The sequence below is a fragment of the Gadus chalcogrammus genome, chromosome 22 (genome assembly GCF_026213295.1).
Source record: "Gadus chalcogrammus isolate NIFS_2021 chromosome 22, NIFS_Gcha_1.0, whole genome shotgun sequence".
Lineage (NCBI taxonomy): Eukaryota > Metazoa > Chordata > Actinopteri > Gadiformes > Gadidae > Gadus > Gadus chalcogrammus.
The window spans coordinates 2,469,922-2,481,244 of record NC_079433.1 but is presented as its reverse complement, the minus strand read 5'-3'; the positions used below and the strand labels follow the sequence as shown (position 1 = coordinate 2,481,244).

General features: G+C 50.0%; 1 protein-coding gene across 7 annotated transcripts in view; it reads right to left on the bottom strand.

The window, feature by feature from the left end:
- Positions 1-1,772: 1,772 nt before the first annotated feature.
- The window catches only part of rxrba (retinoid x receptor, beta a), a 20,672-nt gene continuing 11,121 nt past the window's right edge, over positions 1,773-11,323 (bottom strand). For 3 of the 7 annotated variants that reach the window (XM_056582624.1, XM_056582626.1, XM_056582625.1), the window contains 4 exons: positions 9,774-9,815; positions 7,889-7,980; positions 7,605-7,710; positions 1,773-6,667 (listed from right to left, as the gene is read on the bottom strand). In XM_056582624.1, coding sequence (XP_056438599.1) covers positions 6,520-6,667; positions 7,605-7,710; positions 7,889-7,980; positions 9,774-9,815 — 388 coding nt within the window. In that variant the 3' untranslated portion in view covers positions 1,773-6,519. The remainder of the gene's footprint in view (positions 6,668-7,604; positions 7,711-7,888; positions 7,981-9,773; positions 9,816-11,323) is intronic. The other 4 variants (XM_056582629.1, XM_056582628.1, XR_008893860.1 and 1 more) reach the window with 3 other exon arrangements.

Genomic DNA, 11,323 nt, shown 5'->3' with positions numbered 1-11,323 from the left:
AACGAGGGACTGTGGCAACTCTGTGCTCACATCGCCAAGAACACGCCTAGCAGCCTAAAAAAAGGTAAACGTTTTTCTTTCCTCCACCTAAACCAACACTTACGCTTGTGACACAAGTTTATAATCAGCTTCATTAGCAATATCAATTATTTAACCGACCACACACACACTTTATTATTGGCTCCGAACAATCCTCACCGAAATCCCCGGGACAGAGGTCTGCTGGGCGGGCAGGAGACGGCGGTTGGGTCGCTGGTGTGGAGGACAGCGCACCGGCCGCCCTCTAGTGGCGGCGGGGAGGACGTGCGCCCCGGGTGGTCACTCCGTGCCCGGGGGTCCTGCCGGACTAATGGACCTACCTCGCCCACTCCCGCCACCAGTGTGCGAGAGGCAGAGCGCCCTGGCTAAAATGATGTCACTGTTGGTATCTTCCGTTAAAATACAAGTCATTACACATTTGGGATTAATACAGATGAGGTAGCATGACGTAACCGAATCCTAATCTTAATTAACATTTATATATCTGTACTTTACACATACTGTATGATTTGTACTTATACAGTACAAATATATATATCTCTATATATCCTATATTTCTGTATCAATCTCTATCATATATATCTATCTAAATATCTATATATCTAACACACAGTAGAGTTGCATCATATCTTAAATATTGCCATAGTTGCCACACGTTCAGTGTGTGAATATGAATCTAAAAACCCAAACCAGGACTTGACATTAAAGGCACCCAGTGCAACTTTCGAGGCTTAAAAATAAACATTCAATTTTTTACACTTTTTTACACGAAAGTTTCAATAACTCCATACCATTACATACCGACATTCAAGCAGCAAAGATGAGACGTCGTTGTGTGGTGAGAACTGATAGAAAATCGATAACAACAACAATGCCGCCATTTTCTTTATTTTTTGTAACCTACAATAAAAAAAGCAGGCTTCCAGTCAATGGAAAAATGGCTTCTCCCCACCGGCGATTGTTGTTGTTTACGATTTTCTATCAGTTCTCACCACACAGCGACGTCTCATCTTTGCTCCTTGAATGTCGGTATGTAATGGTATGGAGTTATTGAAACTTACTACGTGTAAAAAAGACTAGAAATTGAATGTTTATTTTTCATTGAATGTTTACATAAAGTTGCACTGGGTGCCTTTAAAAGGCTGATATTGTATTGTATTGTGGTGATTCAGTGTGAACCAGTCGATAAAGAGCAGCCGACAACGCAGGTTTACAGTATTACAACTTTTACTCAGACAGGACAGACAAACAAAACAAGAAGACCTCAGAACAGAACCCAAAGAAAGGGTCCAATCCCATCGGAGGAGGAGGAGGAGGAGGAGAACCTGCAGTCTCTGGCCTCGGCTCCACCCGCTTGGGAGGAGGCGGCGGAAGAGGAGAGCCTTGAGTCTCTGGCCTTCACCCCCGGGGGAAGGAGGAGGAGGAGGAGGAGGAGAACCTCCTGTCTCTCCGGCCTCTCCTGAGCCGACGGTTCCACAGAACCAAGCAGTGAAAATCCTCAGTTTAGGGCATGGTTTCAGGGGAAGTGATCCAGAAAGTCTAAACTCTCGCCACACTCATCCCTCTTTCTGGAAATGATTAGTCATCTGCGAGAAATAAATGCTCGGAAAAATCAACCTTCTTGACCTGACTCTCCATTCATCTCTACTCCACCCACCTCTCGCTCCATCTCTACTCCACCCACCTCTCACTCCATCTCTACCCCACCCACCCACCTCTCTCTCTTTCTCTTTCTCTCTCTCTCTCTCTCTCTCACCCCTCCCATCAAAGAACACTGCTGGCTGTGTGGACTAGTCTCAAGCAGACCCAGCCTCAAGCACCTAGACCTAGCCTCAAGCACCTAGCCTCAAGCACCATGACCAAGCCTCAAGCAGACCCAGCCTCAAGCACCTAGACCTAGCCTCAAGCACCTAGCCTCAAGCACCTTGACCAAGCCTCAAGCACCTAGCCTCAAGCACCTTGACCAAGCCTCAAGCACCTAGCCTCAAGCACCTAGACCAAGCCTCAAGCACCTAGACCAAGCCTTAAGCACCCAGACCAAGCCTCAAGCACCTAGACCAAGCCTCAAGCACCTAGCCTCAAGCACCTAGACCAAGCCTCAAGCACCTAGCCTCAAGCACCTTGACCAAGCCTCAAGCACCTAGCCTCAAGCACCTAGACCAAGCCTCAAGCACCTAGACCCAGCCTCAAGCACCTAGCCTCAAGCACCTAGACCCAGCCTCAAGCACCTAGCCTCAAGCACCTAGACCAAGCCTTAAGCACCTAGACCAAGCCTCAAGCACCTAGACCCAGCCTCAAGCACCTAGACCCAGCCTCAAGCACCTAGACCCAGCCTCAAGCACCTAGACCCAGCCTCAAGCACCTAGTCCCAGCCTCACGCACCTAGACTCAAGTCCCTAGACCCAGCCTCCAGCACCTAGACCCAGTCTCCAGCACCTAGACCCAGTCTCAAGCACCTAGACCCAGCTTCAAGCACCTACACTTAGCCTCAAGCATCTACTCAGCCTCAAGCACCTAGACCCAGCCTCAAGCACCTACACTTAGCCTCAAGCATCTACTCAGCCTCAAGCACCTAGACCCATGGCATCAACAACACTGTCACACAGCCGGCCTCACGCCCATCTAAACACACGCACCGCCATCTTAACACACGCACCGCCATCTTAACACACGCACCGCCATCTTAACACATGACCGCCATCTTATCACACCCACCGCCATCTTATCACACCCACCGCCATCTTAACACATGACCGCCATCTTATCACACCCACCGCCATCTTATCACACCCACCGCCATCTTATCACACCCACCGCCATCTTAACACACGCACCGCCATCTTAACAAATGACCGCCATCTTAACACATGACCGCCATCTTAACACATGACCGACACCTCAAACATGACCGACACCTCAAACATGACCGCCATCTTAACACATGACCGCCACCTCAAACATGACCGCCATCTTAACACATGACCGCCATCTTAACACATGACCGCCACCTCAAACATGACCGCCACCTCAAACATGACCGCCATCTTAACACATGACCGCCATCTTAATGACCGTTATCTTAACAGAGGACCGCCACAGCCAATGGGGGCCACGGTTCACAACACTCGGTGCAGCGGGCCTCCCGTCGGCTGGACACTGCTATATACACCTAGCCTAGCCTAGCCTAGCCTAGCCTAGCCTAGCACACGGAGGCCTGGGGTTGTCGTAAGGCCGGGAAAGCTTCAGCGTGCATCAAACGTCCGTCACGTCACAAAGAGCTCTTTGTTTCGTAATTTCCAAACCCTTGATTTGATTTTATTCCGGTGATTTATGTTTTTGTTATCTAAAAACAAGTATGAAAACGACATGTAAAAGTAATCGAGTTCAAAACATGCAGCCATGACGCCATGCAGTGCTTAATCTGATGACTGCGTCTCTCAGTCTGTTGAACGTTTGTTATCGAATCAAGGAGCACCCGGCCTGGACCTGAAGGTCCCCCACCCGCCAGACACCCTTCAGACAGGACCCTCCCACCTCCCCCTCTGCCTGGCTGGGGCGCCGTCGGGATCTCATCCCTCGAGCGCAGGGGGGGGGGGGGGGGGGGCGATAAAGCAGCGCTCAAACCACAGGTGGACGACCTGCCCGACAACTGGGGAAGAGGCCGACGCTTCACTTCCTGTCTCCGCAGGAAGCAGTCAGACGGAGCCCAGGAGCAGCAAGGGGGAGGAGACTAATGAACCACACCCACTCTGCAAGCCTCGAGGCGCGGGCGGACGCCTCTTGCCCCGCCCCTCACCGAGACGAGGGGGGGAGGGAACGCCAGAGTTTCAGAGCCCAGGAGGACCTCGCACCGCGGCACGGTTCACCAGCACGCGTGTCGTTTTGCATAAAGTCCCTGCGTTGTGTTTGCGGTTGCTGGAACTTTCAAAAGGGCTGAGTGCGGAGAAAGGACACGCTACTGAGTGGCAGAGGAGGAGGCAGCTCTACCGCCGCCCTGCAGGGGGACAAAAGAAGCTCCTCTCTGGGTGCGGAGCCTCACGGTGGCCAGGAGGCCATCATGTGGGACGGGTCGGGGCTGTAAACTCAGCGGCTGCGTTCCACCTGCCCACATTGATTTTTGTGTTTGGTTTTGTATATGTTAATTAATTAATTAAGGGCGCCACCAGAGGGCGCCACCAACACATTTGCCGCCCTAGGCGATCGCCCAGGTCGCCTATGCCGGGCGCCGGCCCTGGGTGCAGTAGCGATGTGACGAGCCAATCACAGAGGGCCGTGCCGGGTCACAGCTTCGATGGCTCCTCCCCACATCCACCTCCTTCAGGTTTGGTTTGAGTCCGGGTCAGAGGTCACCCGGGAGACGTTTCTTTTTGCGGCCGAGTTCTTTGTGTTTTTTAGCAGTCTACCTACTTTTACAATTTGGCAAAGTACGACCGAATGGATAAAGCCAAACAGCCCTCCCTCCTCCGGGGGGGGGGGGGGCAATCTGTCATCTTTGAAGACATGAATTCAGCCCAGAGCGATGAACCATGAGATGATGGGACAGAGTTTCGGATGAGGGCGAGTGGGACTGCATAGCGTTCGCTGAAGGGTCGTTCAGCACAGCTGGGCCTGATGTCTTATTTACAGCCTTTATAAACATGGGGTCACTGTACACCGGCAGGCAGGGGGGCTCAGTAAGTGTCATGGGTGGGGGAGGGGGGCAGAAGTGGGGTTTCCAGTAAAATACTACGTTAGGATGACTTAGCGCGGGGGCTAGTATTCATGTGCCGCAAGGGATTATGTTTTTAACGCTGGGGTCGACGGCAACATTGGTCACGCTGAATGGAACCGCTCTGAAAAGAACTGCTCTGAACTGAACCGCTCTGATCTGAACCGCTCTGAACTGAACCGCTCTGATCTGAACCGTTCTGAACTGAACCGCTCTGATCTGAACCGTTCCTAACTGAACCGCTCTGATCTGAACCGTTCTGAACTGAAACGCTCTGATCTGAACCTCTCTGAACTGAACCGTTCTGAACTGAACCGCTCTCAACTGAACCGCTCTGAACTGAACCGCTCTGAACTGAACCGTTCTGAACTGAACCGCTCTCAACTGAACCGCTCTGATCTGAGCCGTGACGAGGTCATCATATCTGATTCCCAATCCAACCAGTGTCATCGGCGACCGATGGCATGAGCAGTAGAACGCTGTGGCCAGGGAAGTTGGGTGAGGGGGGGGCCCATGTGTACAGGTGGGGTCCTCATATTATTCAGGGGGGGGGTGGGGTCATTCAAAAGAGAGAGAAAGAAACAGCTTTTTTTTTTTTACAGTTACAACTCACGAAAGTGCATACGACCCCGGGCATCGGGGAGGGGGGGTTTACAAAGAAAACAACAGGTCAGTCTTTAGCTCGAGTCCAGCCCCCGACCCCCCGAGCTCAGGAACAATGATTCAAGTCTAGCAAAGCCCGCTGCGCGCATTTGGGTGGGGGTGCGGGAGGGTGGAGGTTAAACCTCGACGCCCCCCTCCACAACCAACCGACTTTTCCCTGTTTTCAATGCAGTGGGTAAAAGCGCTCATCTCATAAGTACAGTACTTCAAAAACAAATCTCAAACAAGTTTCTATGTAAATATATATATATATATATATATATATATATATATATATATATATATATATATATATATATATATATATATATAAAAAATACTAAAATATTCAAATGCTTACGGGATTGGATGAAGTCACAGGGGGGCGGGGCCGTACACTGGGCCTCCGATTGGCTCCTTCGGAAACCAATCGGATGTTGTGTGACGGCAGACATCTTGATTGAAATGCTACGCACGCGATTCGTTTGAAACTAAAAACGTACACACAAAAAAAGAAATAAAACTAAAATGTAGCTTGCTGGTGCATAATGCTAACGGGCTAACGAAGCGAACCAAGTTAGCGTAGCGCTGCTAATGTGGAAGCTAAATAGCATTAGCTAGGTGGGAACCAAGAAAATAAACTTAAGACGTTTACACTTGATGCGTTCTCAGGAGGAGACAGTACTGCTGCCACGGCAACCAAGGATGGAAGAATGTGCGTGTGCGTGTGTGTGTGTGTGTGTGTGTGTGTGTATGTGTGTTAAGACAGTTTATGGTCTTTCAGAGACAAATGATTGAGCTTAATTTTGGCATTTGTATACAGGTAGAACAACAATGTCTGCGTCACTGTGTTTGTGTGTAGTTCCGTGTGTGTGCGTCTGTGTGTGGGTCCTTGTGTCCATGTGTGTGTGTCGGTGTGTGTGTGTGTCCATGTGTGTGTGTGTGTCTGTGTGAGTGTGTCCGTGTGTGTGTGTTGAGTCCAGGTCTTGTAGAACAGCATGTCCTGTAGCCGGGTGTTGGTGGAGACCGGAGCGGAGCCGCACCCGCCTGAGTAACAGACCGCTGTGGGCCTCCCGGCGGGCTGTAAGCCCCGGAGTGGAAGGGCAGGGGACCGGACCGGGGCGACCCGTCTATGGGAGCTGGTGCGGGGCCTCCAGCATCTCCATGAGGAAGGTGTCGATGGGGGTGTCGCCAATCAGCTTGAAGAAGAACAGGTGCTCCAGGCACTTCAGACCAATGGAACGCAGCGCTGGCAGACGGAGGAGGAGCTTGGCAAACCTGCCGTGGGAGGGAGAGAGAGAGAGAGAGAGAGAGAGAGGGAGAGAGAGAGACCGATCGACCGTAAAAAAAATAATTGAGTTGTACAATTGAAAACACTCAAACCATGAATGTTGTGGAACACTACAACGTCCAAGTACATGGGTCCAGTATGCTAGCGTTATTATGCTAACTCCGGTATGCTAGCGTTATAATGCTAGCTCCGGTATGCTTGCGTTATTATGCTAACTCCGGTATGCTAGCGTTATAATGCTAGCTCCGGTATGCTAGCTTTATAATGCTATCTCTGGTATGCTAGCGTTATAATGCTAATTCTGGTATGCTAACGTTATTATGCTATCTCCGGTATGCTAGCGCTATAATTCTAGCTCCGGTATGCTAGTGTTATAATGCTAGCTCCGGTATGCTACCTTCATCATTTTATAATACGTTATTTTTATCCCGAAGGATATTGAGTAATTTGCCATTTTAACCATCATTAAGCAGTTAACCATCACTAGCAGCACTGGGAGACGTTAACCATCACTAGCAGCACTGGGAGGGTTTAACCATCACTAGCATCACTGGGAGTGTTTAACAATCACTAGCAGCACTTTGGGCTGGGAGATTAATCGAATTTGGATCGCGATGTCGATTTTAGCGTCAAACTATCACAAAACTAATATGATTGAGTTTTGAATTATTCATCATTGTAGATTTTAAGAGGAGAGACCATTTTGTGAGAAATTTCAAAGTTCTCAGTTACAACGTTTTTTTTGGGAGACATGCTGAATAAATACATCATATTTACAAGCTCAAAGATAATCGTTTTAATAATCGGGATTTCAATATAGTCCAAAAGAAAATCGTGATTATGATTTTTTCTATAATCTAGCAGCTCTGGGAGCATGCTTGTCACACTTGACGAGTTTAATCTAGATTATATGTGAGTTACTACCTGCCCTGCTGGTCGGGGTATTTCTGCTTGCAGTAGGACTCCAGGGAAGCGTACACTCTCTCTCTCAGCATCTCCACCTCGTTGGGGCTCGACAGAGCCTTGGCATCTACACACACACAGCCAGACAGACACAAAACAATGAGAAACACAAAAAAAGTTGTGTAACAATAAGAAGAATAGCAATACCCTTGTACCTAGCAGTGTGTGTGTGTGTGTGTGTGTGTGTGTGTGTGTGTGTGTGTGTGTGTGTGTGTGTGTGTGTGTGTGTGTGTGTGTGTGTGTACCTGGGTTGAAGAGGATGATTGCTCGAAGACAGCCCAGCTCTGTCTTGTCCATCTGCATGTCCCTCATCTTACTAACCAGCTCTGTAAGGACCCTAGAGAGGAGGAGGAGGGGGAGAGGGGAGAGGGGATGAGGTGGAGAGGGGAGGAGGGAGGGGAGAGAGGAGAGGGGGGAGGAGGGGAGAGATGAGGAGAGAGGAGAGGGAAGAGAAGGAAGAGGGAATGGTGGAGTGAGGGTGAGGTGAGAAAAGAGTACGGGAGAGAAGGGGAGGAGAAGGGCCAGGAAGGGGAGGAGGAAGGGGACAGGGGAGAGAGAAGAATAGGAGAGGTGGGGAAGGAAGGAAGGAAGGAAGGAAAGGAGGAGAGGAGCAGTGAATAAGGGGGAGGAGTTGGGGTTTAGGATAAGGGGAGACAGAATGACGTTGATGTCGTATACCTGGTCAAACGAAGCTCGACAATCTCTTTAAAGCAAGACTTATGAAAGCAAGGTTTAAATCTGTGAATCCTCCCCAGACATTCTTCGCGTACGAGTTCATTAAGGCCATACGCATGGGTCCCTGTAACCATAACAACACCCAAAGATATACACATAGATGACGCGTCCTTTGGATCGCAGGCCAACGTCACCACCATATCGGAGAGGTCAAGGGAGCCAGAGTCCTTCTCAATCAACGTCTCGGTGCTTTTTATCCAGAACAACCACAGCTTCTCTCTTAAGTTGTATTAGTCTACAGGAGTGTCTTGCCCTCCCCAACATGGCGGCCACGTTGACACGTGGCAACAACAGGATGCAGCACCCGCTGCAGCGTCCATGTTGGTGCATCGCCCGGACAACGGCTCCGTGTCACATCGTTGTATGCGTGACAACGGGAGGGGCATACCAGCATTTCTTCCCGCCTGAGGAGCGTCATAACATCCCGCCTTCTTCCCCGTGGTTGGTTGAAACTCTCCTGTCACTCAAGTTGGGGGGGGGGGGGGGGTAGTCATTCTGAAGAGCCCAAGGGCCCCAAGGACACAGCGCCTGTAGGAGACGTCCTCATGTCCGCTGAGGGGCCCCAGGAGGACTGGGCGCCAGGGTCATCATGAGTAGAGCTGTTCCGCTAATGATGCTAGTATCGGAAATTCCTCCGATACTGCCTAAAATGCTTTAATCGGGTATCGGCGAGTACGCAAGTTTATGCGCCGACATACCATCACGTCAAGCTCATTTATTACACAGGCAGAGAACATCACACACACACTAGTGTTGTGCCGCGTTCGTTAACGGTCAGAGGTGGGATGTCGGATTAGGAAACACGTCCTCTCCCGCCCACGTGCGTTCGAGCTACCAAGTTGGAAAAAACATGGATGCTTAGCTTACATCAGAGGCTAGCTTATGCCAGAGGCTCGCATACATCACAGGCAAGCTTCCATCACAGGCTAGCTTACATCAGAGGCTAGCTTACACCAGAGGCTAGCATACATCACAGGCCAGCTTCCATCACAGGCTAGCTTCCATCACAGGCTAGCTTACGTCAGAGGCTAGCTAAGGTAACAGGCTCGCTTAGGTCACAGGCTAGCTTACATACCACGCAAAGCTAACATCAGCTGTTGGCTACCATCTTTTGGGGCTAAAACCATAGATCGGCTAATGTCCCAGGCTAGCCAGGACCACATTGTGTTCAGTGTGGTAGCACCGCTACCTCCTGTCACACTACAGCCTTGCCACACTTGTGTGTATATATGATTTATGTTAATCAAAGGGTGGGATGTGGGTGTTTGCGTGTGTGTGTGTGTGTGTGTGTGTGCATGTGTGTGTGTGTGTGTGTGTGTGTGTGTGTGTGTGTGTGTGTGTGTGTGTGTGTGTGTGTGTGTGTGTGTGTGTGTGTGTGTGTAGTGGCATCATTACCTGTCATATATGGCCCCAACCTCTGCATTGTGCACACTCTCCCTGTGTGTTCAATCACAACGTGTTATGTTATACAGTGTCACATGTACCATAACCCTAACCCTAACCCCAGCAGAGTCTGAGAACTTGAACCCCATTACAGGAGTACAACCCTAACCCATTATAGCCACATTATTCCTGACCGTAACCCTCGCCCAGCTGTGCTCTGTTCTCTATTCGTCTAGCCTGGCAGGGTGGTCCAGCTCTGCTCTCTATTGGTCTGGCCTGGCAGGGTGGTCCAGCTCTGCTCTCTATTGTTCTGGACTAGCAGGGTGGTCCAGCTCTGCTCTCTATTGGTCTGGCCTGGCAGTGTGGTCCAGCTCTGCTCTCTATTGGTCTGGTCTAGCAGGGTGGTCCAGCTCTGTTCTCTATTGGTCATTCTTTCAGGTGTAGATAATATGACTAGTTAAAGATCTTTTAGTACGGACGAATTGTGTAAATGTAAAGTGTTCTCAAATACTAACAAAAGGTACCACACTTTAAACCTAAACGCAAGCTGAATCCGCAGAGCTTTGTCAAACACAAGGCATTAGTGTGACTGCATGTAGCTCTTTTTTTCTCCTTCCACGGCCTGTTTTCAGGTCGGCGCTACGATGAGCTAGCCCCCATTAGCATGTGCTAGCTCCCGTTAGCATGAGCTAGCTCCCGTTCCTCCAGACGACCAGGTGTGCCTTCAGTGAGGTTCAGCAGAGCTCCGCCCTCCCCCACCCATAGGGGTGGAGAAGGCCCACAGGAAGAGGCGTGGCAGATTGTTTTAAGGTGACGATTGTGAGAGTGTGATTGGCCATTATAAGCCCTTTTGAATAATCGTCCTCTTCTGACATCACAAGTGGGCGTGGCCACCAAGACGTATGACGGATAGATGAGCAACGTCTGCTGCAGTCCACTGGGTAGACTGGACACGCCCGCCCACTTGTGACATCAGAAGAGGCCGGTTTTCAATACGGCTTGTAACGGCTAATCACACTCACACCTGGTGGCATAATAGGTCACCTTTAAGTGCTAAGGAACAGCAAAGCATTAGCCGAATAGTGTGCGTGAAGATTGTTAGCGGGTAAAATCGACAGGCTGGTAATTAGAGAAGCAGAGCTATGCCTTTTTGCATCGATCTCAGCGTGGATCAACGAGCTGTGATGTTAGGGTGAAGGATCGTGTTCTGCTGCTCGTCAGACAGGAACCTGAGGTGTCAAGAGGAGGAGATATATCAATGGGCTAACTTAGCCTAGCTTACCAATAGTCTCATGAGTGTGCGCATGAATTTGTGTGTGTTGAAGTAGACGTCTACAGAGGTTGTGGTAAGAGGCCAGTGTGTGTGTGTGTGTGTGTGTGTGTGTGTGTGTGTGTGTGTGTGTGTGTGTGTGTGAGGGATGTGTCGGTCGCGACAACGTTCGTTACAACGAACGAATCCCGAACGTGAACGACAAGAACTGGTTCCCCAAAACAAGAAGAACTGGTTCTTTGATTTTTTTTTTTAACATCAACCAAACATATGGTCACGTAAATAAAATATA